This window comes from Strix aluco, chromosome 9 (assembly GCF_031877795.1).
Source record: "Strix aluco isolate bStrAlu1 chromosome 9, bStrAlu1.hap1, whole genome shotgun sequence".
Taxonomy (NCBI): Eukaryota; Metazoa; Chordata; class Aves; order Strigiformes; family Strigidae; genus Strix; species Strix aluco.
Window position 1 is genome coordinate 14,145,927 of NC_133939.1, and position 27,591 is coordinate 14,173,517.

The following is a 27,591-nucleotide window of genomic DNA, read 5'->3' on the forward strand; positions in this document are numbered from 1 at the left end:
CCCGCCGCGGAGGTGGGAGGGCAGGTCCCTGCGTGACTGGTCCCCCGCCCGCTCTCCCGCCGGGCGCCGCGGCGGCAGTTACTTAGCGGTTGGGAGCGGGCGCTCGCTGCGGCTCTCTCTGCCTGGGAGGAGGCTCTGCCGCCGGGGTGCGCGACGCGGCCGCTTCTCGCCTCGCCATGTCCAAGGAAGCGAAGAAGCCCTTCCGCCAGAGCATGGCCGAGTGGCGGCAGTTCGTCTACAACCCCAACAGCGGCGAGTTCCTGGGGCGCACGGCGAAGAGCTGGGGTAAGGGCTGCCGCGGGGGGCGGGGGAGGGCCGGGGGCGCCGCCCCGGGCCGCCGGTGAAGGCGGGGGGCGGCGGGGGACGAGGCCGAGCGGGAGGGGCCCCGCGGGCGCGAGGAGCGGGATGCGGGGGCCGCGGCGGGCAGGTGAGGCGGCCCGCGAGGCCGCGGCGCACGCGCTCCGGTAACCGTTACAACCGCCGCCGCCCGCCCGTCTAAAAATAGCTCCGGCCGTGACAGCGGGAGCGGGGTGGGGGGCGGGGGCGCCTCCCGGAGCAGGTGGGGGCCGGGGGAGGAAGAGGAGTTTCTGGGAGGGCGTCCCGAGCTGACTCACCCTCCCGCCTCAGTACGCAAATGCAGCAAATTGGGCCCGCAGGCTCCTCCTCCGCCTGATCCGCGGAGGGATGGGGGGGGGCGGGCGGGGGGGGACTCCGGGGGCCGCCTCGGTGCGGCTGTGACGGGCTTCCGCCGCGGAGGTGCGGGGCCGGCTCCCGCCCCGCGCGTATCTCGCCCAGCTGACGGCAGCCTGCGTGCGTATCAGCGCCCTGCTCTCCATCCACTGCTCACCGCCCCCCGCGCTCCAGCATCGCAGGAAATCGGGAATGAATGAGCGCGAATCGCCTTTGTACTTCCAGAGGGGAGCTGCGGATCAGAGAGGGGAAAAAAACCCCACCAACACCACCCCAAAAAGTTTGAGCCCAAATTGCACAGAGTCTACTAAAGAATGATCGTTGTGTGTCATTGTGCGTCACTGTGCTAAATATGTTCCAATGTAGAGCTTCTGGGCCTTTTATTTTTCTTAAATGAAGGTTCTCCAGCAAAGCTTGTGAAGGCTGTGTTTGTTTTCCTCTTTTCAGGTAGTCTTCCCATTGCTTTCCTCTGAGCTGGAAAGCATGTTATCATAATCTTGTTGCTTCCAGTAAAAATATTTGGATTTTCAGAGTATGTTTTTTCATATTAAACAGTTGTATAAATGCTTAATATTAGGATGTTTCTCCAGTCCTCATGGGACATATTTACTGACTTCAGAAAATGCTGCGTCTCCTCCCAAAACTTGGATGTAGTTGGGATACTTAATAGTTGTGCTTACAAAACCAACAAGAATCTCAGCGTGGCGTAAAGGAACAGGCCAATACATCCTTGGCCTTGACACAATCTCAATGAATACTAATGTTGAAATAGTGAGGAGGAGCCTCAAAGCAGACTAGGCATGGGGTGTGCTTTCTTTGCGGTGCCAGTGTCTCCTGTCTATCAAGAGAGGGCCCTAGCTCTGACATGAGTTCTCCTCCATTCAGATGGAAATAAGAGCTTGTGAGCTGCTCTGCCAGTTGAATAGCAAAGGAGAGGAAATTTCCACTATGCTGTTGTCTGTCTTTCTGTACAGGCAGGTTTCCTCAAGTGCGTGGGCTGGATGAATGGGTGTATGGATTGCAAAAGTCTGTGTCATGAATATGACGAGCGCAAAGGCTGTGGTGGGCACGTTAGAAATAGCTTTTTAAAAAAACCCACTCTTCTCGTTTAAACCTATCTAGTAGGATAAGTCGCTTACAATGTCACTAGTCTGTGCTAGTCCGAGGCCAATAGATAACACTTGAAATTGATCTTAGTTGGTAATTGAGTTTCTACATCCAGCTCCCTTGACAAAAGATGTTTTTCCATATTGAGAAAGTATGTATAGGCTTAGATAGCAGTTTGAATCATTTTACTTCGTTAGCAAGTTTTCTTAAGTGGTTTAGGTGATTGGTATGTGGTTGGTGCTATATACTTTTTCCTTAGCCTGGACATTAAGAGGTGACTGTTCAGCAACACTATGAATTCTCAGTGTATTTTTTTGTCAATATTTATTTGTCCTGGTGTTTTATGATTTAATATATTGTGCTTTTAAATTTAATTATTTAATTACATATGAAGTAAATTATAGTCTCTGACTGTTTTGGGGGAGTGGTGTGTGGCTTTCTGTTTGGTTTTTATTTTTTAATTGCAGAATACTAATTGAGCGTCTCTGTTGGCACAGAAAAATAGCCAGGGTTTGGTCTCACTTCTGCCCTTGCAGTACTGATGTGATGAACTTAGAGCAATCTCCCTGACTGTTGTTCGTTTTCTGTTGCTGGTCCCCCCTCTGGAAGGCGGGGAGGTGCGAGAGGAGAGCTCTGGTTGCCAGCCTGCTGGGCTGTGCTGTCTCCAGGGGCAGCATGATAAGAATTCAGTTGGCTCTGATTCTTCCGTGCGTATTTCTCTTGTCTCAAGACGGCTTCCTCACAGAAATGAGACAAAAACAATGGAGAAACTGTTAAATAATAGTTATTCACAGTATGTGCATGTTTTGCCTTAGTCTGAGGCAGTCCTGGGGGCTTATGTAAATTGTAACTGCAAGGCAGTGATTATCTTGTGAATCTGAGTACTGTGGCATTGGAGTACTGATCTTTATCTGCCATTTCTACACCAGGATTTGTGAAAAGATCAAACACAAGCAGCTCATTTGTCATGTAACAGAGGTATGTTGCCTTTTAGAGTTTTGTGAAACCCCTGTACTAAGTTTCCTCTTGCTGTAAAAAATGAGAGATTTTTACTTTACTTTTTGCAGACTTCAGGGATAGTTCAATTTGAATCACAAATCGGTATCCAAATTAACAAAAAACCCCCCACCAAAACCCTTACATTTTTAATTATCTGGCATAATCATTTGTTGTATTAAAGAAACAGAAAATACTGGAAAAAAAACTGTTGATGACTTGACTTGGTGGTGTTTCAGCAACACGGCATAAGGGGCGCTAATAGTCCTCTCAGTGATTATGGAAAGGAGGATGGGTCCTGGGGTTCCACACGGGGTGTGATCAGGTAGGGCAAAAAAAGGACAACTTGGAAGACTGCCATGTGGGGCCTTCCTGTAAGTAGAAGGAAGATTAGCATCTGACTGTGCCTGTAATGGCAAGGCGCTGCGCCTGCCTAGAATTACAGCAAGAACAGAGTGAGATCATCGTGAAAATACTGTAATGGGATGCTCACTACACACTCAAAATGGGTGCATAATCTTACAATATAGACTCATTTTACACAAGGTTACAGAAAAATAATTTATGCCAAAAAAAAAAGGCAATATAGAGTCTAGCAATACTTCATTTATTGTCACATTAGGTGTCATGTCAAGCCTATATAAGCCCTTCTGTGAAGCTAGTTGTGTTAAGGTGTTCAAGGTAGAGGTGGCATTGTCTTGAAGTACATAGAAGAAATTCGGACTTGCTCAATGTATTTTGAATGCTTAGCTGTATCCTTCAGTGCACAAATATGTGTTTGAAATTAAAAAAGCCAAGCAAACAAAACCCCACAAAAACCCCACCAACAAAATTTTTAGGAAAGCTTTGCACCATGTCAATGGATATACAGTTTTGTCAATCACCATAACAAAAGATCCAGTTTTGATTCTGCTTAGTCTTCACTGAATTCTTGCTAGGATATAGAGTGCTGTCAAAGTTTTAACTGCTTTTTTGACTTGATTCTTCTGTGTTCTTTATCAGTGTTTTGAGCAGGGTTTTGTTGTGATTTAGCTTTTTTCACAGGTAGTGTAATATTAAACATCCTGGCATCACTGCCGTTGCAGTAGAAGCACTTACACATCCAAGCTGGGAATTGGAGAGACACAATGTTCTTTTTTTGTATTGTGGCAGATGGACAGTTCATGTAAAAATTCCTGCACAGCCAGGAATATGACTGCAGTCAAGAGCTTACTAAACTTTTCCATGATACTGCCTATCATAATAAATTAATATTTGAGAAATCAGTAGAATATTTTGTTTTCCATGACACAGATCACTCTGAAAAAAGGTGGCTTGCCTTCTGTTGTTGCAGGTATCAGTAGGGTCTGGTGGTACAGTGAGGATATTTGGGGAGTTTGGGGTTTTTTTGAGTTGTAAATGCTTAATTATTACCTTAAGCACAGTCTTTTGTGATTCTTTGCAAGTGTTGCACTTGACAGTTTTTATTGTCTCCTGAAGCATTTAGCCAAGTTATATGTGGAGCCCTGGCTTACTGTGAAATAAACTGTGCACAGGACTGAGGTTTTATTTCTTCCTGAAGTCTTCCCTCCCTCTTTCTTCTTCCCCCTATCATCCCCAAAATTTGCAAAATAGTAATTCTATAGCGTGTCAAGGGAATAGATTTGAAACATGATTAGTGCTTATCTATGTTAGTTTAAGGCAAGGAAATTCATCTCCAGGTGGACCAAAATCCTTTTTGATGTTGGTGGTAGTCACTAGTAACATTACTTAGTAACATTAAATCCCACTAGTTAAAGATACTGAAGAATCATCATTGCAGGTGATAGGATCAGTGCAGCATGGAATCCAACAAACCACGAAGGCAGCATTTAATTTTCATTGTTGCAGGTAATGTTGTATAGTTGCTTCCACGTCTGTTGTGAGAGTGTATGTATCTACATATAGGTAGATCTGCCAATCTGATTTCTGCCAGACCAACATGCGATAAGATTGGAAAGTTTGTATTTATCATGGAAATGAGGTACATGGTATCTTGCACTCACCAGAGTCAGAAATTCTAATTTCTAATTTTCATGGTGGAGAAGTGTTGTGATCCCTGCAAATGGACTCCAGCTAATCATGCCACCGATATGTTGGTTCAGAAATAGCAGTTTTCCAGATCTGACTGTTGCTTATCCATGGGATATGCAGGGTTTTTGGTACCATGATGCCATGCAAAAAAACCCAAACCAAAAAAAAGCAACTAGGTAAATTGTAATGCAGAATTTTTGTTTTGACAGTTTTCCTTGTGTGATAGTTTTAGTGTCAAAGACCAAGAGACTCAAAGGGTTTGGTGTAGCAAGATGTTCTGCAACAACTGAGTTGAGTTGCATGTTAGATGTGGTAGCTGTACTTTCCTTGGAGTGAATGTGGAGGATAGCTTTCCACTGTTACTTGGGTACATCTTGTTTCCTGACAAGAATCTAGTGTTATGCAAAGTTATTTTGGCAGAGTTTCTTGACAGGTTATGGCTTGTTCACTGTGATTAGCTTAGGATAATTAATACTAATAGGCTCACAAAGAGCAGCTTACTCAGTTTGAGGCTGTTGGAAATTGCAGAGGGTTTTTTGTTGTTTGTTTTTTCCCTCTTTCTAATGTGGAAAAAGTAGCATAAATGGGTCAGTTTAGTCTCGTGGTCAGTGTTCTGCAGTGCATTTACAAGCTGTATTAAAATAAAGATTAAAAATAATCTGTGTGTGTGCACTCGTGCTTTGCTGGACTGCGACAGGTTAGTGTTGTTTCATGGCTGTGAATAGAAAGTCTTTCTAGCCTTGTTACTGCTGCAGCCCCGGCGGATATGGTGTTGCTGGGAGGAACAGGGACTCGGTAAGGGGCTCTTCACACTGCAGTCTCCACTGCAGAGTCGATCACTGAGTTTTAGGCACTGGGGTTCCTCGTGTGTTCCCCAGTATTGGCACTCCCTCTGTGGGCAGGAGGGCTCCCCAGGCACTGCCTACACGTAGCAGTTGTCCCCCGCCGCAGCTCTTGGCAGGGGAGGGGGACCCCGGCAGCCCCCTTCCCCGCTGGAGTAGAGGCTGTGTAGGTGGGTAGGCACAATTGCTTCGACTGAGGGAGCAAAGGAAGAGATCTGCAGCAGGCGTGGGTCAGCTCTTCAGGGTGCTTCAATTAGGTCCAAGGCCAGTATTGCAGATGGTACAGTAGTATGGGCCCAGAGCAGTACTGTACTTAGGGCCATGTCTGCTTAGAAGTGCACCATTGTGGTGCTCTTATGCCCATCAGTAATAAACAAGTGGGCAGGGATTTTTTAAATTTTTTACCCAGTGAAGTTAGGCGTCATCTTTTGGAAATTAAAATACAGATGTATTCTGAAATACCTCAGTGAAAAAGATTTCCCAGACTTTCTTGCTTTTATGCTAATTGGCACAGGAGGTGCTTATCTTGTCTTAAATGCCAAACTTTTTGTCTGTTCCATTGGAACTGATTGATGAATGTCTTGGTCACTCGATGGAAAGTGTACTGCTTAGGCAGCTTGATGAAAGTGTATTGAATAATCGATTAATGTGTATGGATCAAAATGAGAGCTGACTGAAGGTTTTGAAGGGAGTTTTTTTGTTTGTTTGTTTTGTGATACCCAAAATACATTAGGTATTAATCAGAAGATCACTGTTCTGTTTTGGATCCAGTTAAAGTAATTTTAAGTTTACAGGTAAAGCAAATTGCTGGTATGCCAAATACAGATGCAACTTCTGTTCTTGATGAGGATTTCTACTATTTGTTTTTATATGCTCTTTTCAGCTTCTAAATAGCCTTAGAAATAGTTTATAATAGATATCTAGCTGTCTTGTTCATTATACAGCACACTTGGTCTTGTGTTCACATACTTTGCTACTTAACTTCTACTCTCTGTGTTGTATCTTACATCTCAGTGGTTCCCAAATGTATTTTAAATAGCTGATCACTTTCAGGTTATTGCAGATTGGTAACTTTCTCAACATGTGAAATCAAAAACTAAAACCAAAGCAAAATCCAGTAACATTCAGCTGGTTGCTGCAGGGAACTTCCCTTACGGCAAAGATAATTTGGGAACCACCTCATCATTTTAAAAAATGTACACTGAATTCTTTGAGGAGAAGTAATACAGTTACTTGCATTTTTAGCAGTCAGGGATTACTGGGGGCTGTAGTACACTAGAAGACATTTCAGTGCAAAATGCAAGCATAGTTTCGGGGTCAGGAGCCAGGGGCTAGGCTTCCTTCTGTCATCTTCCAGTGGACAGTACGCATCACTAGGGTACAGTCATTTTTGCTTTTTCTATGGAAGGGTGAAAAATGCTGCACTTGATTCTCTCATAAATCACGTGTCAGTGGTAGAATGTTGCATAATAGTTTTGATGTGCTTTTCTTGACCTGAGTTTTATCTCTCTGGCTTCCTGATAGCAGCTTTATAGCTAGAATATTTTATAAAAATTGAATTTGCATCATGGTTCGGTTATGTTTTTGAAAGTTTTGAGATGGCTCTCTGTGCGTCTGAATTCCTTAATACTTGTATAGCTCCCATTCTTTTTGACAATGTCTATGCATGTGTCCTTAAGTCTCAAGTGATCAGTCTTAAAACAGACTCACACGCTCTTTTTTTTAGGTTAGTATTGTATAGTTGATTAATAAAACAATTTCTGTTGAATCTTAAATGTCTTCCAGTAAGTCTTCCATCCGTATAGTATATATGCTTCATCTTTAGTTGGGAACTAACTCCAGGTAAATGAAAATTTTAAAAGGTAACCTAATAGTAATCATGAATACATATTCTCAGAACTTCTGAAAACAAAACCAAGGAAATGTTGCAAACAGTATGCTGTTAGTTTTTTGCTTTAGTGAGATATAATACCATGGTTCTTCAAGGTCAAAAACCAAATAATTCAAGAGTACAAAACCTTGTTTGAAAACTTAGTAACAAAAATAACCGAGCTGTCTCAAATTTTAAAGGGTTTTAAATGAGGGTTATATTTATGAGAAAAAGGGCAGAAAGTTCTTTGAAGATCTCTGTAGCTGATCTGAGTCCCTGTCATCTCTAAAGCAAGATTTTAACTTTGGCCTGTCTGTTACCTTGTCTTTTCTGTAAAAACTGATCTGTATATCCAGAGTGCATGTCTCTGCATGCACAATGAAAAAATGGGAAAAAAGAACAGGGAGTAAAATAAAATCACTTCATCTCAGTAAGTTTTCAAGCTGTTTTCCCATGTAGGGTTCTCAGTGATTTGTTGTAGCTAAGTGATGGAGAGGTACAGCATCATACTAGGCTATTTCCTTGAGGATGTTTCCTCAGGTTTTGAGGACCTCTTTCTTAAGCAACTGTCAAGTTGAAGCCAGTAACATATGTGTAATTGGTGAATTCCAGGCACACTGCCGGGTTCCTGAGGTAGATTGGTAAAGCAGGTGGATGTGTTAGGCCAAGACTTGATAAGTGATTAGAAGCCTTGGTTTGTTTTTAAAAATAGGCAGCAGAAAGCATTTTCACCTTGAGAAGTCCCTTGTAACAGGACATACGTGTGAATGAATACTCTGTGTGGAGTTCTCTCAGATATCAACTATGTTATTAAAGCACCAATTGCTTCCTACCTGTTCTGGATCCAGTGTAATAATTTTATCTTTTCACTCAGTTCTTTCGTCTTCTCTACAACCCCTTCCTTTCCAGATGAAGAACTATAATTCCCTTAAACAAGTGAAACTATTTTTTTTTTTCCAGTGGACTGCTTAATCATCTTTGCCAGCTTTCCTGTGTAGCCCAAGGGTCGGTTTTTAATGTTTCTCTCTTAAAAATAGACATGTCAAAATGCTCTGTAAGCTTTAAGAGCCTGAAAGTATGAAGAAAACGTTTTTGCATGCATTATTCTGCCCTTTGCAATACATATGCATGCTAGAGGCCAAAACCAAATGTTGTGTTGCTTCTTTTCCATTTTGTTTTTCAAAATAGTTAATGGAATTAGCTGAAACAAAAATAGTAATTTTAGCTTTTTCTTTACAGGTTTGATTTTACTATTCTATCTGGTATTTTATGGCTTCCTAGCAGCACTCTTCACATTCACAATGTGGGTTATGCTTCAGACACTGAGCAGTGATATACCAAAATATCGTGACCGGATTTCTAGTCCAGGTAACAGTGTATTTATTTTTTCATAAACCTCTGTCTGGTTTAACAGCTAAGTTTCATTTGAGACTTGAGTTTGAAGCATGAACTGCCGATGGGAAACGGTGATTATTAGTTACTTAGAGGCTTCAGAGGTAAAACTTGTTGTGAGGCAAGTTATATACATTTATAGCACAAAATCAGTCAGTAGCTTTTTGTTTGTATGTGCTAACTTTTGTTTTCTCTAAGTTCTTTTCAGTTGAATTTGTCATGTAAGTAGAGAGCAATTTTACCTGAACATCCACACATGTTGTAGAAGTGAGTTTATCATTTAATCAGACTGCTTTAAAGATACTATAAACCAGTTCTCTTGGATCAGATGGAAGGCTACCTGTGATTAGTATTTGATACTTTGAAGAAAGTACAGGAAGTCTGTACTATGGGTGTAATTTGCTCAAGAGCATGTGAGGACTGTGATATGAAGGCATTTCCAGAGTTTTCATTATAGTATTAGCTTTCAACTGACATGGACTGTCTGTGGATTCCAGGGGCTGTTGACCTATTATGTAGGGATCCTCTGAGGAGGGAGAGTCCCGTTTTATGATAAAACTAAGTCCATGTAACATGTAGCTGCCACTGAAAGTGGTGTCTTCCTGGAACAACTACTACCTTTGTGTACATGCCCATCCAAGTCCCACTGTTGGCTGGTTCAAGGAGCTGTATGTGACAGAAAAAAACCTCTGCACAAATAAAAATGAATGATAAGGTGGTTGTCTTATTTTTTTTTTCCTTTATATTTTTCCTTCTTTTTTTACTTTTAAAGATTGTTTTAAATATATCACAAAAATCTGTCATTATAGGCTCTATTCTGATGTATCTCCATATTGGAAAAAAATTAAGGATTTTCTCTCTGAAAGATTTAAAACATGCTTGTACATACTTTATACCAAAGAGATTAGTGTTTGCTTATTACTGTTTCTGGAGAATGTCTTAAGTATTTGATTTGTATATGCAACTTAAATGATTGGGCCACCTGAAAATTTGATAAAATATTTCAAATTTTATAATAACTTGGCTTAGGGATCAAATTTATGTTTAAAACACAACAAAACTAAATGGCTATGCAATATTAATATTTTGTTGGAAGTTAGATGATATTATTTTTTAAAATATTTTTTTCCCTTTTCTGAACTCCCAACTCTTAAAGTTAAATCAGCATCTTGCAGCTGCGTTGGCACTTAAGATGATACAGTAATCTTTGTGTGAGCAAGTTGCAGTTGGGCCAACATGATAAATGTCTGCATTCTGAATAGAATTTGTTCTGATGTAGTGTTCAGGCCTTCTCTAACAAGTGTCCTCTTATAAGGGATTCTTCAGGATTTGTGCTGTTTTTTCAAGCTAATAATGGGCTAAATGCTGGAAATAATAATCATAATAATGATTTAAAAGACCTGCTTAATTTAAAAAAAAGGGAAAAAAAGGGGAAAAAAAGAAGGAAAAAAAGGAGGTGGGTTAGTTGACCATTTTTCCCTGTTTCCTTTGTGGTAGTCAGAACCTTGGTAGTAGATGGAGCTGTGGGTAGCTGTGACTTAATACTGGACTTGAGTGATGAGTTTTTCTCTTTTGCCTCTCGCAGTTCAGGGAATTAATTTTCCTTTGGTTTGAAGTAAGTCATAGGGGATGTTTGTTTAAAAAAGTATGTATGCCACAATTAGTTTTTGATTTAAGAATTCCTATAATATTTCTGAATTAAATTTTTATATTAACGATGTCTTTAATTACTCATACATAAAAGTTAGTAAAATTGCTTATTTCTGTTTTAATGTTTCTCTTTAACTCTGTCATTTTTCACTTGCAGTGAAACATGTCATGTTCCTGGCTGTAAAACTTTAAATTATAAAAAAAATTCTACACACAAAACCTGGATGGCGTAGGTCAAAGGTTTTACTCTTGTGTTAAACATACTTGGAAATCTCAGTTGATTTATTTTGTAATTGTTGTTTGGCTTGCATTGTACACTGGCATATAATAGTATCAATCAAATCCAGATTATTTAAAAACCTTTTTTTTAAATCCCTCTTGGAACTATAGGATAATGTAATCTCTGTTACAATCCTAGATGTGATCCTGTGTTGAGGCTGCTAATTCTGTTCCTCTAGAAGAGCCCAAATCCTGTGCGTTTTACAGTCTATGCATCAGTCCTTCAAATAGCTTTTTCTGTAGAATTTACACCGTGGTCTTTAGGCAGACTGTGATCCACTGGAGTTGGAGCAGTCTCTTCATTATAGGATGTTTTTGAAGTTCCCTTGAAGCAATAAATCTCTTCAAATTATGGTTTTATTCACTGATTACTAGTTTAGTTACTTTGTCATACTCACTTTGAAAAACAGCATCTAAGTCCTTCGTTTACAGTATAATTCTATAGATAATAACAATCTCTTCTACCTCAAAACCCCTTAGTGTGTAAAACCCTTTCAGTGATTTTTCAGCCCTGTTACTAATTATCTTGTATTTTGTTGAATCCCAGTTCAGGGTGGATGATGACTGTAATGGTGAAAAGTAATTTGCAGTCAAAAATGGTATTTGTAGTTTTATATGGACTGTCAGTCAGTAAGGCATTTAGTTGTGGCTTGCCTGGAAATAATTTAACTGCTGCTAATGCAGAAAGGAGAATTTATAATTTATTGGAAATCCTACAAAAAAGGTAGAGTGAAAAAACATTAAATAATTTTATTATTTTTTTTTAGAATCTGAAATGTTTGTCATACATTCTAGTATATACCTTTATTATTTCCCAATTTAAACTATTTGTAGTAGTTTCTGCTTTCAGATAAGAAGCTTGGTCATTTCTATAGGTGAATCCTTAATAGACCCAGGCTGCTTAATTGCACTTTTTATATGGTCTCCAAAAGCTTACTGTGATTGATTAACTACAGTAATGTATTATGAATCCAATATTAAGACAACTTACCCAACTTTTATCTTCCCACTGTAGTCTTATCTTCTTAAATGTTTATTTTGTATAAAGAAGGCCTCTTTTTTTTGTTTTTTTAATTCTGGGAGATGAGTTGTGTTTTCTGTCTTAAATTTTATTCATTTGGGAATCTAGTTTTATTTGGTTTTGCCAGAGGATAGAAACTACATGGCATTCTAAGCTGATACAATTAGTTGCTACTATAACTGCAACTTCTTCCCTTACGCCAAATTTGATGTTGGTCCAAACCATTTTAATATTCTAATTTAGAAGAAAATGAATCTGATAAAAAATAGGTTAGGTGGATTTTTGTGGTGTTTTTTATTTTTTCTGTTTTCTTTTGCGGTACTGCAATGTCAGTTCTCAGCTATACTTGAAGAGACAGATGCATGGACACTCATCTGTTAATCACAACTGCAGGGTTTTTATCTGTTCTAATTATTTATATTAAATAAGAGTTATCTTAAGGTAGTGTGAATAAAGCAATCAGTCATATGCCCTTTTCTGAACAGATTTAATCTCTTCTGCTATATCTGGTGGTATAGTGCTATTTAATCTGCTATTGAAGCTGTGATGAGTAATAGTAACATTAGGTATCTGTGTTAGTGACAACTCCTGATGGTACAGGGCTGTAGGTATTAGCAGAGAGTGGAGTGTGCCTTTTGCTTTCATCTGCTACAAAAAAATCCATAAGATTTAACTCTGTACCTTTCTTTACCCATATCCTGGGAAGAAGGACAGTTCACCTCTATCGGGGGCCCAAACTCCATGTCAGTGTCTGCCTTTTTCATCCTTCAACACAAAGCTGGACTTCAGCACTCGATAATCCATGTCCCTGTTTCTCCCACCGGTCCTGGCTCCCTGGCTGTCCATTGTTCCTGTTCCAGCACCCGCGGCCAGCAGCTGACCGAAGCCAGCCGTAGGCCCCCCCTGCAGCGGACAGGGGGACCCCGACTGCTGCAGTGTCCGGTGCTAGCAGCCTGGCAGGCGCCTCACGAGCGTTGGTAGTTACCGCAGCCTGACTAAGGCGTACCCCTTTCAAGTGACACGCGTGCAGTGGTTTAATAAAGTTTCTTGTATTCTCTATGAAACAGATGACATCTAAACTTTCTGTTTGAGGAAAGGACTAACAACTAACTTGGCTTGTCTGTTTTGATTGGGAGATCTTTCAAGCCATCTTTACGCATTATAAAGTTTTATAAAATACTTTGTTTCTTGTGGATTTCTATGAGATTAATACAATCATAGCTTCGCTCTATATAGTCTAAAGCTTTGAAGCATGGCTTTAACTGGAGGTTTTCTGGGTGTGGTTGTGGGTATTTTTTCCATTTTTTAAGTTTAATTTGCCGAATATCGAAAGTGGGAAGTGAATCAGTAAAATTCTTTGATGGAAAGTGATTAAGTTGATGATTTTGCTATTCCTAATCAGTTGGGTTTGGTTTGTGAATTGCAGTTATACATTGGATTGAATTTAAGTATTAATTCATGTAATGTTGATTTTGTTAACTGGCTTCGAACACAAACTACCTTCCAGTACTGTGGAATATAGGGGTAACATTGATGTTTCTTCACAGATAGGTATTTTCCAATTTATGGATATGATTTTTGAGTAGGTTAGAGTGGTGTAGGAAAGGGAAATTGTTTAGTTCTTTACTTGCATTTTTTCTTTTTAAGGACTTATGATTTCACCAAAGCCAGACACTGCATTGGAATTTTACTTTAACAAGAGTGATGCCCAGTCATATGCAGAATATGTTTCTACACTTAGAAAATTCCTTGAATGTAAGTAAGTTACTCACAACTGCCCAAGTAATTCAGGAGTCTTAATGTTGAGTACCTTAGTTTCCTTTGTTGCTTGTAGTTACCAATTACTAATGAAGACTGATGCAAGTTCAGGCTTACTCTAGACATGTGTGTTATTAAAGTATAGATTTTTACAGAAAAGGTAAGTATCAATACCTATATTGGACAGGGAGCCTGAGCATGAGGAGTAGCGGAGAGTTTTGAGTCCGAGTCCTGTGATTTGGTGACACGGTTGTTTAAATACTACAACTTGTAGAAGTTACATATGCCAGAAGAATTCAGTGTAAAATTACACAGGTCATGTATTTGGAGGCAAAGTTTATCAAGACTTAACGGATCAGTCTTCATCTAAATGGCTTAGTAAACTGAGTGAGAATCCTTTAGTCTTAAGAACTTATTTGCCTTTTTAAAAAATGAGGATTAAATTCATTGGACTTCATTCATTTTCACCCTGATAACACAGTATTTATGGGCAGAAATATTAAAACATTGAATTTAGAACACGGAGGAAAGGTAATACAGGACAAGACTGAAGGATGGCAAAATTGCTAGTTTTAAGTCATACATTATTTTATATATGTGCCTGTATGTACACTTAATCTAGTAATACAGAAATCAATTTAAAATATTAGTAAGTTTAACCCCTCAAAAGTTGTAAATTGGAATTGAGGAGGTGCTGTAAAATCTCACCTGTGTGCGTGAGTTTCTCTGTTAGCTACACAAGCTATACTTTATCTAGATTCGTAGCTTTCATGCCTAATGAAAGCTTTTGTGAGTAGGCTTTTCTTTCAGAGCTCTGCCAGGGGTTCCTGGGAGGAATGCTACATTTCATGATTACCTGCCTCTCCTGCCGTTCAGTGGGTTCTTGACTCTCACATTGAGAATGAACTTTCCCTTTTTTCATTTTGTTTATGCTTAGCTGGGGTGACAGGGTGTAAGGGAGGGGTACAAAACCACAAAATGTGTTAAATGTGAATAGATGAGCATTTGTGACGATGTGATCTGTGTACTTTTGAAACACAAAAAAGTGAGAAACGACTTGTGATGTTAGTATAACATCAGTTATACTACCTGATGTAAATGTAGAGGCGATTTAATTAGTCATTGAAATACCTGAAGTTTTCCTGTGTGTTTTATAAAAGAAATATATGCAAAGGGAAAACTGGTTTAGTTTCCAGGTAAAAACTTGATTGTTTATATTTTAATACATTATTAGTTTAGAACACATAATTAGTTTAGAATTAGTTTATGTACAGACATGAATTAAGTTGTGATTATTGATATAATTAAAAAAGCAGGACAGCATTATATCTTTTGTAATACTCTTTTTATTCTTTCATTCAAGTGCCACTTCTTGATAGGCTTTGAAAAAGTGTTAAGATGGATATAAGAGACATAGTGCTCTGAAAATAGTCCTTTGAGAAAACTCCTAGACAAGTAACAATTATAAATCAGATGCTTATATAGGCTTCTGCAGTTTTTGGCTACTTGTATGCTTTATACCACTGATTTACAAGCTATTTTTGTTTCATAGCATATGATGATTCAAAGCAATCCCAAAACATAAACTGTACACCAGGAAGAATTTTTGATCAGAATGATGTTGCTGTTAAAAAGGCATGTCGATTTAACCTCTCTGAGCTTGGACAATGCTCTGGAAAGGAAGACAAGACCTTTGGCTATTCTAAAGGAACTCCTTGTGTGCTTGTGAAAATGAACAGAGTAAGTGCCTACTTATTTTTTAATTTTTAGCATAAGTGCCTCCAACTACCACTGTATGAAAAATGATTGTAGAAAAGCACTGAAATATATGTTCAGTTTGCTTCTCAAGATATTTGCATTTCTGGAATAGTGCAATTTACTGAAATGCCTAGCAATTCATGTGTTCCAGAGAGTAAAATGAAGTGAGCTTTTTGAGCATTCCAATACAAGTATTGGCTTTGATTCCTTGCGTCAAAATATCTGAAAACCTTGTTTTAAGGAGTACAGTGCTCTTTGGTTTTGCTTACTGTTCTATGTAACAGATTCTAAACCACTGTGCAGGTAAAGCGTGTTTTACTTCACATCTGTGTTCTAGAAATGTAATTAGAATGTAATGCATTCTGTAACTCCTAAACTATGTAAGGTGATGAAAACTTTACTGAGTGAATAGGTATGTGGTTTTTCAGTGATGTTACACATTACTTGAACTGCTGACTGGTTTGAGCCATTAATGTTGCATGCTGAATGTAAAATAAGAAAGTAGTCCTTTCTGTGGCCACTGTAACTATTTGAACTTTAACTTAAGAATGCTTTAAATCTTAGTCCTAGTCTAAAATTGTGCTTCATATAAAAATTACACTAGATAGATTTGCTCCCTGTATGAACTCTGTCATATTAAGTGGGGGAAAACTTCAAATTCAGTCTGTAAAACTGGAAAGAGGAAGAAAGGCTACAAATATTTTAACTTTCTCTCCTTTAGATAATTGGATTAAAGCCTGAAGGAGAACCACGTATACACTGTACATCTAAGGTCAGTTCTGAATGTAAGAAATAAGTGCATAGTTAATTTTTCCTGTGATTAGGATGAAAAGTGAAGTAATATACTGTGTCAGAACATTTATTTTACTCTCTTCCTTTCATGTTAGACTTTGTACTTTTTTTCTTGTTTTCATCGTACTGTATGTCTAGTTTAGTTCTAGTGTCTTTACTTTCTTCAGTGTACTTTATAAAAATACTTTTTTGTCATTGTTCTTTCATCTTTAGATGTATTTGAGCTACCTGACTTTGCTTTAGAGTCAAGGAAAATGCATACATGTTATTTGTGGTCTTATTTATTTATTTATTTATTGTGAGTTGTGTTTTGTTTTCCCATTTCATAACTTATATTTTTATTTTTTCTCCATGCTGCAAGTGCACCTTAGACAATTTTATAAATGATGGGTAAGACACAGTGTGGAAACTAATGTTACTGTTCAAGTAAAAGTTGCCTTCAAACCAAGTATAAACTACTCATAATAATGGCTAATCTATGCATATTTGTTGTGTACCAGTGGATTTACACAGAATGTTTTATGGCAACTATAATTGACATCTGCATATTTTTCCTAGACTGCTTGGGGAGCGTTGAAAGCCGTGGTAAGTTAGTAGCTTGAGCAAGGGCTGGAGTCATGGCTTTTACCTTGAGGTGACTGATAAAATGTAGGCTGGGAAATTTCAGTAGTCAGTGAGACAAATACTGTAAGTGTTCCTGCCTTCATTGTAGGTACCTGTGGAAGGCATAGATTTTAAAACTTGATTTTTGTGAAAGTTTTGATCTCCCCATGACAGTCTGTTGCAAGTAAAGGTGATTCCTTCTCTTATTTGAGACTGATTTCTTTGTGTCCATTCTTAAAAAATGTTGTTCTGCTGGAGGAATTCTCTGCTTCTTTAGAATAAAGCAATTCAGTTCCTTCTACTTTTACTAGTATTCTTTCTTCTTTGACTTCTCTAGTTTATCATTTTTTCATAATGTGGTATCCCAAACAACAGAAGTTTGCCTCTAGCTGAGGTATTATTAATGACAGAATTTTTCCCTCTGTCATCACATTGGAAGTAATAATGTCTCTTGTGGCGAATCTGCTGTTTGTAATACATTGAGTCTTTACTTTAATTGTTTCAGTATTTAGATCTTTCTTTGGGTTATTTCCCAGTCTGTATTTGTAGATGTGATTTCTTCATGTTCAGAGCTTTGAATTTCATTCATGTTTTTGACTGCGCCTCTCGTTTTTCATGATCATTTTAATGGGATCAAGTTCTCTGAAGATTTTGAACTGCTTATGGCTTGGTGCCATCAGTGAATTAACTTTCTTTTACATCTCACAAGTCCGTATTAAAAACACTAGGTAGGGTCCAGGGCAGTTATCTTCATTGCCAACTGAAATGCCTTGTGATGTGTTGAGAACTAATGTTCAAGTGATTTATAAAATTATTGACGGTAATCCTATTTTATGATGACTGTATTTCTTCAGCTTTCTTACATGGATGCTCTATGGAGACAGTGGTAAAGAGCTGTACTAAGGAAATCACAGACACAATTCTTTTTCCTATCCTCTTAGGTGATTTCACTAGCAAAAGAATAAGTTTGATAACAACTTGGTTGATCATGGTGGGGTTTTTTTACTTTTTTACCCTTTGAGATACTTACAAATAAATTGTATGCTATGGTATGTATTTTCTTGCATCCTCTTTGCTTAAGTACAAAGTACTGCTTTTTACCATATCCAGTTAGAATTTCTCTGATCTACACAATTGGTGTTTTTAAATTTTAAGATTATCAATCTTACTAGTTCTTGAGTGACTTGTAGGGAAAATATATGTCAGGCTTTGCTTCTTTGAATGCATCTATTTTATCTTTAATTAGCCTATTCTCACCCTACCTCATCATGATTTACCTGATTAGGAAAGCTTAAGCACTGGTCACAATTTGTCCTTCTCTGTAGACAACAAAGAAGAAGCATCAACAACTTTCATTTTCTCCTTTTGTCTATGCTGCATTTTTACAGAATTTATCCTTTCTGTTACGCAACTTGCTTACTGAAACTAAAGGATTATGCTGTTCTTTACATCAGCTTATGAAGCCTTGTCTCCAATTCCATTTTTATTTCCTAGACTCTTTAGCTGTGTAATGGTTTCTTCCTCTTCTGTAATGGATAAGGTGAATACTTACTTGGAAATAGTATCTTGTGGCTCTTCTGGATCTTGTTGGTGCAAGGATGTGCACTGTGACCCTCTTGTGTGCACACTGGAAAGGTGGAGAAGGATAGCCAATAGGCTTTTGTGCATTTTGCAGACGAGTTTATAATTGCCTTGCATCTGCCACTGTATTTGAATGTTCCCTAAATACTGGCTCATAACAGAAGTTGAAGTGTCGTGGTCATTTGTACTCTTCTATTGTTTCTCTTATTTGGGGTGTTTACCTAGTCTTTACCTGACTGATGTGTTCTCTAGGGGTGTTCATTTTGCTTTCAGCAAATGTGGATTAAAAGAATTCAGGGTGTACCACAAAGTTTCATCCAGGTGACATGCGTTTCTGAAAATAAACCCTGTGCTGGATATTAGATTCATAGAAGCATATTTGTGCACAAATGCAACTTACTAGTAATTTTAAATCTTATATCAGAAATCTTTAACATCTGAGTGGCAAAGATGGATTTTGCTTAAGAGGTGATTTAATTGAAAAGAGTGGAAATCCTACTATCATGTTCCCTTCATTATAGAGCTGACTCTTTTTTTTACCAATTTTTCTTTCCCCTTCATCTGTGTTTTTAAATATTTCTTGTTCTTTATAGTTTTACATATATTGAGAGCAATTTGGAGAAGTGTCTGCCTGGATTTAACATAATCTTTTAAATGGAAAAAAAAATTATTTTAATGAAGAGGACAAGTCTCTCAAATACAAAATAAGGTTAATAGCTCTGTCTGCACATCCTGCCAGTCTTTGCCACCTGAAATGTCATTTTAAGTTTTTCACTTTAAAATTTACATTCTTAAAGCATTCTCCTGTGAGGCAGTTCTTTCTTCTCCCTGCACTTTTCATATGGATTTTTTTTAAACTAGGAAAATTTTAGATAGATTTGTGATTTCAGGGTCACCACACTTGATGGTTGGGGATGCTCCTCCCTCTGCTCCCATATAGTGGTAGCTGTCATGACTGTAATTTCTGTACATTAGGGAAGTGTTTGCAGTGTCAGACATCAATTACAGCTGGTTCTTCCTCCTGCACCGTGGAGGAACTGAGCTGCTGTAGTCTTGAGGATCTCCACAAAGAGAAACAAACCAAAAAAGGATTGAGTTTCCAAGAAGTTTGAAGATCAGCATTTTAGGTCTTTGGTTTGGGGCTGGAGGTGCACAATTTTGTGTGTGCTGGAACATCTTGCCAGCAGTATTCTTTGAAGTGAAAACTACCTTTACTGAAAACTGGAAGATTTAATGCATGATTTTTTTTTTTTTTGTTACAGAAAAACAAAATAACCTTAATTCCAAAATATACCTATTTCTGCTGTTTAGTGACCATCTTGACTTTGTATTAGGTATCACTTTCTAGTTTACAAGAATGAAGAATGGCTGTATGAATGACACTATGTGCCTTGCTATTGTCAACATAGCATCTGAATTACCTTGCTTTTTGTGACAGAAATCTTAGATGTTTTACAGTTTCTACTAATGAATACTGTGTAATGATACCGTTTCTTCTCAAATGGTTACAGACCAGTCTTGCCCAAGTTCTTTCCTTGGGTCTTTGTACATTATTTTAAAATCTGCAAAAATATTCTAAGACACAGTCTTACTAAAGATCCAGTAAGTGAGGTGGAAGTCTTATCTATCCAGCTAAGTGGTCTGATTTTTAGATTTGCTGACTGCCTGGAACTCATGGAAATTGTAAATGGTAAGCAGAAAAAGTGACACTCACTAATGGACTGATTCTTGAAGCTCTTCAGCAAATGCAGCTTGTTTAGGTGTTGGGGTTTTTTTTAAATCGGGTAGGGATATTAATTAGGATTAACTGATTATTACAGAAAACCCCAAACTCCACAGCAGTTGCATGAGACAAGCAGTTGCATGTCCCAGAACCTCTCTGCTATTGCATTGATAGCCTAATGCATATATATTTATGACTGCATGCGTGCCTTGTGTATAGTTGCTCCAGAAAGCTCTACTCCTATATATCTTTCTTGTGTTATTCTGTATTCTGAACTTTTTAACTATTTCAGAAATACATTTGAAAAATTAGTATTTTCAGCTGCATGAGCTTTACATAAAGAATAATGGTGAAAAGCAACATATTTCTACTTAGTAATTATATTTGCTAGCTCAATATTCACAATACCTAATAAACATATATTGAAGAATTGTAATAATTTAGACTGCAAAGGGACAAGAATGTGGCCAGATCCTAAACAACATACTGTATGTTCTTTTGAGGAGGTGAGGAGAAGGTGTTCTTGAGCTGTGGTTTATTCTTTACTATTTCTTGATCTTTGTTGTTTCTCTTTTGTTTAGTTCTGTTACTACAGTTGTCATCTGAACTTTGTAGTGTATGTTTTTGAAATTGCAACTGTTGTATATGGTAGTATAGAAAAAATAATGAAAGTTACTAATGCACTTTGAATTTGTGAATTACACTGAACAAGCAGTGGTGTTCTGAAGATACATTTAGAATTTGGGGGGGATGTTTTAGTGGCATTTCCCTTTATCATGGTAATATGTTTACATTTTTATAGAAAGTCACATTAGATGTGGGCATTTCCTAGTGGTCTGAGCTTGCAGGAGTTTGACATCCTGCCAGGATACACAATCCTGAGGGATACTGTACATAGGGAGGTGTGTCTGTGTATTGCTATACTGATAGCCTGTGTCTGGGACAGCTCAATCATGTATACCTATTTTGTATACTTTACAGATGGGTGACTCCTTAGTCAGAAATTAGGCAGCAACTTTGTAGATAGCTGCTTTTTATTTTACAAGATTTGGGATTATAGGGGAAAGTCAAGTGATAAGGTATGCATATGTATATTACTCCTTTAAGGTGGTGATGACACACAGAAACCCTAGTAACATCAGCATTTTAAACTTGTGTTTCCTTTTAGATAGTCTGTATTCCAAGCCTAGCTGTTAGGAATAGTACACCATTGCAGGGAGGGGGCAGTAGTTCTTGGTGAAGTGTTGCATTGTTCCAAATATGAGAGGCTTAAAAACCTGGTTTTAGACAGAAGTTTAGACAGAAATAAATGTTCAACTTAAATACAGATGTGCTTTTGCTTCACCAAAATATACAGGCTTGTGTGTGTATACTGGGAATTTTAGCTTATATATGGAGTTTTCTTGGTTGTTGTTAAATTATTCATTGCAATTAATATCCTCTTCCCCCCTCCCCTTTTCTTTGACTCATAAGGGAAACATGAAGGCAAGCTGTCTTGACTTGATTACTAATTTAAATACTACTGTTAATAATCCTTACTGTAGCAGATGTGTGCAGCATGTAACAGTTTGCCAAAAATAAATCTATTTTGGAAGTTATTTTAAGAGTTTGTAGCTCAGCTGCCTTTTCTTAGGGATCTTGCACTTGATCATTGGGTTATAGTTCTAATTTTGTATTCATTTTTATGCAAGCAGATGTTAACTTTTACTTTTGTTGCTTTCTCTAATAACAGGAAGAAGGCATGGTTGAGATAAATTATTTTCCTCCTGAAGGCTTGATTGACTTAATGTACTTTCCATACTATGGAAAAAGCTTACATGTAAGTATGCCTTAATGATGGTCTTCATTTTGTGTATGTTTTGTTTCTGTTTACATTTACAATTACTAATTCCAGATTGATTCTGAAGTTTGAACTTTGTAATGAGGTACTCATAAGAAATATTACCAATGCAGAAATTTCACAGTGCTTGATGAGATTAGAGATATGTTTTAGCAGACATAAGGAAGTTGGGCATTGTCCTAATGAAGAAGAGGCTGTATACTAGCAGTAATACGGGCATCTGCTGGTTTCTGATCACTGATATCTTTTGGAATCTTTTTGAATGCAGGGAAAGACAGGAGAAGTAAACTGATTCATTGGATTACAATACAGTTTCTAATAGATAATCCTTGGGATTTATGTATAGCACATTAATTTTATAATTCATTATGGTATTGTTGATTATTTTTCTTTGTGGCTCTGCGGTCATGTTTTCTGTTGGCTCTGTTTTGAAGAAGCACTTCAAGGCAGTAGATAGATTTATTTATTTATTAAAAAAATTTATCTTTGTGGTTTTTTTGCTTGCTCCATCTATCCTCATTGTATTCTGACACAGATTTTATTTATCCAGTTGAGGAACACTTATGTTTTAAAAAAGCCCAAAGATCACTACTTTATTAACATGGAATACAAAGAGTTAAAAACTCCAACTTATTTTCAAACTTAAATTTAGGGTTGTTTTTGTTTTCTTGCATCAACTTGTGATAACTCCATACAGTAAAATCTGTACCTTCTGTCAAATATAAAAGTATATTGCCTCTTACTGACCATGTTATTTAGTCTAATAAACATATTCACTGTTCACCACTGAAGATAAAAGTACTTTTTAAACATAAATCTGTTAGATCCATAGTATGCCACAGTGGCTGTTTGTAATTTTCTGAAAGTGACTTTGTGCTAAATTATTCTTTTATCAGTTATTTTTCTAATGTACTCTCTGCTGACTTGCAGGAGTTCACATAACTTTTTTTTATCCTCACATGGGTTTTACTAATGAGGAAGAAGTTTGTGTTTCTTCAAGACTTGCTTTCATGTTACTTGCGGGTAGTTCTGTGTTTTCCATTTTGTTGCCAGACTTTTTGAATTGATAAACCATCCATTTTCTTAGACATACGAGATTAGAGAAAGACTGCCAACCCGTGCTTCCAACAGGCAGAGTCAGTACGTACTCTGTCCCCTTCTTGGAATGACAGAGGAGGGAAAGAGAGCACTGCTTCCCTAAGAAACACAAAATGTAGCATCAGTAGACCTTGAGGTGTCAGAACGTAGTTTGTACCAAAGACAGGATGAAGAACTTTCTTGACAAAATTCCTTTCTTGCTGCTATGTTGATGGAAAGATTATGAAAGCAGACTAACGAAGTCAGGCAAAGCTCAATGCTATTCCTTTCTTGACTTAGGTGATTAGGAAAAAGCTTACTTTTTTTAATTAAATTTTTTTTTATTAAATTTTTTTAATAGTTTTTGGTTCAATATCCTTTCATGTTCACTTTGTCATGTGGGATAAGGGCTATGGTTTGAGGGATTCTTCCTTATGTGAGGCTCAATTCTCATACCATTAGTATACTGTGAAAAAGAAGAGTTGTGAGAGGTTGAAGTATTTGTCTAGGTGTCAAGAAAGTGGATTGATTTCTTGGCTATGCAACAGAATTTTTATATCAGTGTGGAATTGTTGAATTACTTTATTCTGTAAAGAAGTTCAGAGGATTCGACTAATCTTGCTGCTCTTGTGCTAAGGTAGGAGCCATAAAAGTACTAATATCTACTGTTTTGTGGTCCAGAACAGTTATTTGCCTTTTGCTGCTCAGCACAGTGAGCCCAACTCCCTGACCTTAGGGAATGTTAGCTTTTTTAGATCATCTGTAGTGCTTAATAAGGATGCTGATTCTCTTCCCTCCTCCCCCCAAATTTTATACTGAGTAAAAGTCCATTCTGTTATCATCTATCTTCAAAATATCATAGAAATTTGTGTACCTATTTGAAAAATCTTGGTGATGAGAAGACTTCTCTGAGGAAACACAGGAATTTTATTTCTGATTTTTAGAAAACTCAGTACCTCAAGTGTGGTATCACCCTTACAACTGGAGAATTTTGAGGGTGCCTCGCCTAGCTGCATTTCTCCCTCCCATTTTGAAGTTTACAGGAAAATTTCTGATCTAGTAAAATGACCATCCAAGGAAAGCATTTATTTCAATCTACTTCTTACTAGTACTTCACATTAAAGATTTTAGCACATCAGCTTCCATGCCATCATGCTTTGTAAATGAGACTCTGAGTATCCTGTAGTGCTTTCTTTAGTAGAGATATAAAGAAGATAGCCTAAAAATAACAGAAAAGTATTAAGAAGTCTCTTAAGTTAATGGGGGGGGGGGACGGGGACGGACACCTAACACAAAATTTTGATCAACTTAAGATTTAAGGCTTATGTTTTTATAATACTGTAGTGTCATATTTAGTCCACTGGCTTATATGAATTTTTGCCAAGAAAAAAACAACTTTGCTTAATCAGCAGTCAGCAGTATTGACCTAAAAATATAAATAAATTATGGAAATACTTTATGAATATTGGATGAAATACTGCTTTAACAGTGTATAATAAATAAGCTCTTATTTAATTCATAGGCATTCTACAAGACAATTCAAGTTGTCCTAATTGGACTTGAGAAATAATATTGAGTTGACCAGAAAAAAAAATATTCTGCATTCATTCTTTAATTTTTATTATAGGGAATGAAGTCAGCAGTTGTAATTGTTCTACCAAATACGATTGACCAGGATACTGTCAGAACGTTCAAGGAAAGGTTTCTGTGTAAAGCTATCAAACAGATAACACATTTTAGAATGGATTGCTGCTGAACAACTAAATGGGATAGGGTGGAAGGGTGGCTAGTTTACTAGTATTTTTTGAATCATGCTTTTGGCAAAAACCACTTAAAACTATGCTAGAAAAGTTATGTTCTATAACAGATTTAAAAAAAAACCAAACCCGAAACAGAGGAGACAGTGGAATGGATAGGAAGAAAGACTTACCATTTCAGAGGCTGTTTCAGGTAGAGGTTTCTAGAAAAATTGGATCCAATGTAATAGAAAGGGGTGAAGTCATGTGCCTCTTGAAGATACTGTCTGTGACTTAAACTATGTTGAATGTATTAGTTAAGAAATGGTATGAAGAATGTATACCTGACTATTTAACTTAGAAAAAAAGAGTCTTACCCAAGTCACATTTGACTTTGAAAAGTTGGGTTCTTAATTAGCTTTTTTTCTTAACTGTTCTGATGGATTAAATGTTAATTTAAATGCTAACTTACTCTGGTATCTCAAATATTTTCCCCATCTTTCTGTTTACTAGGCTCACTATTTACAGCCTCTAGTGGCTGTTCAACTAGCAATTAACTCCAACAGTACCAAAGAAGAAATAGCAATTGAGTGTAAGATCCTGGGCTCACCTAATTTAAAAAATGAAGATGACCGTGACAAGTTTCTGGGACGAATTGCCTTCAAAGTTCAGATGACTGAATAGCTGGAGTAAAAAATTCTCCACAAAGTAAACATTGTGTTGTCTGTTTTGTATCAGCTGGACATGCCATTCTAGGATATGAGACCACCTTGGAGAATGTTAAGGTGGTTTATGGCATTCAGGGTAGCATAATAATATGCTTCCAAATCGTATGTTTAAAATCCCTCAAAATAAATGCCTATCCTGCTTCTGCCTGCCCCACTGAAACAGTGTACAGACTATAGTTATGTCATAGGGACCTGTAAATAGCTGTTTTCAAACACATAATAATGGTGACCTTTGTCCTGTTCTAAAAATGTGGTTTTATCCCCCAAGTGAGTGTCTCAAGCTTAATGTGCTGTGCTATGTAAATATTGTATTGATTTAACACTGGTTTAACTGTCATATCTCAATGCTGACACAGTTATAGGGATAAATAATAAATGGTACCTGATTGACATAGTGATTTTTTTGTAAGAGTAAATGCCTCCAACATAAATTGTGTGTATGGGAGTGGGTGGGTGGATGGATGGCTGTATGGAGATGCCTTAAATTGTAGACTGGGTGGTGTGGGAGAATTGAAATGGATTTTAAGAGTTGGTATGGATTTCTGAAAGTAAGTGCTCAACTAGTACTTTCTTGTGCTTGTCACTGTGCAAGTATTGTGTACATGTAATACTTGGTATAGAGTTTGGTATTCTAGCTGAGGAATTGAATCTTTTTGTGTTGTTAATTGCTTGCGATATGTGGAGCACAAATAAAATCTATACAATATTTTAGAACTTTTTAGTTCAGAAATATCAATATACAGCAATTTAAATTGTTTAGGGTCCTGGTAACAGTTGTACAACAGAGCTGCTTGAAAGAAATGGCCTTGCTATTGTGGGAACAGGCTTTCATTTTCCAATTAAAAAATTTCCTGAAGAACCTCTGTTTAAAAAAAAAAAAAGAAAACAAAGGATTGTCTTGATTAAACATTCCTGTTTAATTTATATACTCTGTTTCGTTGCATCATTTTAACATGCTTCACGTCTTCGTCTGTTCTTTCATCTTGGATTTTCTGTGTATTTCCTCATCATCCATTTAGAAAATTGGTGCCATCAACCGCTTTATAGAAATCTCCTATTGACTTGGCATGGATTACTTGCAGTTTAACTTAAACATTTTTATTAATCCAGTTGCTAAAATTACTACAAATAGACTGGTTTACTTGTGACTGCTCCTCACATTAAACCAAGTTGACCCATTTTATTGGGTTATAACTTCGGCAGTTGTGCTGACGTGGAATTTCTGTTACTCTTCTTTGGGGTTTTTGTTTGGTTTGGTCTCTGTATTTTTGAGCACATGGTTAACGTTCTGTCCTCTCAACATTAAAGACCACAGCAAATCAGCATTTGTGTAAATACTGTATGTTCTGCTACTTTGGCCTAAATTTGTACTTAACATGCTTTTATGCCTAAGTCTTATAGTGGTTTTTAATATTTTATTTAAACATATGAATGATTACTAAAATTCAAGATCCAGCGCTCTGCTTTGAAAATGTCTGAGGCCAGTCTAAGCCACATTAGTGCAAAACTTTTTTAACACCTGTGCAAGCTTACCCTGCTGCACAGTTGGAGGAAGCTGCTCTTAATGGGACTTGAACAGTGTCTGGAACCTCATTAAACATAGATTTATACTGGTCTGATACCATTCAGCATGCTTTTTTGTTGTCTACAGAATTGTTGTTCCTACAATATGCAATGGGTACTTTTGTAATAATAGCATGCATTAATACTGAATAAGAATGTTCTTTCAAAACATGCCATTACTAATGTTTTAAATCATGCACTTTTAGCGCTGGGATACCTGAGTTCTTGAAGATGTGACTAATTGCTTCTCTGTATATTAATACTGCCTGAAAGTATTTTTATTAGCCATGAGGGAACGTGAAGTGTGGATGTTGCATATAAGAATGAAAAGGACTAGATCCATGTAAAAATATTTTCACATTTGTGTTAACTTAGGAATGGTAAGAAGTTCTTAAGAAAGACTCAGTTTTCAAATGAGCTGATTTTTGCAACAATTTCTCTTTCAACTTATCTATATAGACAAAGCATGAAATGGCAACTCTTCACCAGCACTTTTCAGACGGGTAGAACTCAATAAACTCCTGTTCTCCCTA

At 37.5% G+C, this 27,591-nt stretch overlaps 1 protein-coding gene across 2 annotated transcripts; it reads left to right on the forward strand.

Annotated features, from left to right (window-relative positions):
• Nucleotides 1-27,591, forward strand: ATP1B3 (ATPase Na+/K+ transporting subunit beta 3). Of its 2 annotated transcripts, XM_074833798.1 has the most exons (7): nt 1-285; nt 8,797-8,925; nt 13,547-13,654; nt 15,210-15,397; nt 16,137-16,187; nt 21,847-21,933; nt 25,281-27,591. In XM_074833798.1, the coding sequence occupies exons 1-7, from the start codon at nt 177-179 to the stop codon at nt 25,449-25,451; spliced, it is 843 nt and encodes a 280-aa protein (XP_074689899.1). In that variant the 5' UTR covers nt 1-176; the 3' UTR covers nt 25,452-27,591. The 2 variants fall into 2 exon arrangements, with proteins under 2 accessions (XP_074689899.1, XP_074689900.1); XM_074833799.1 differs by lacking the exon at nt 8,797-8,925.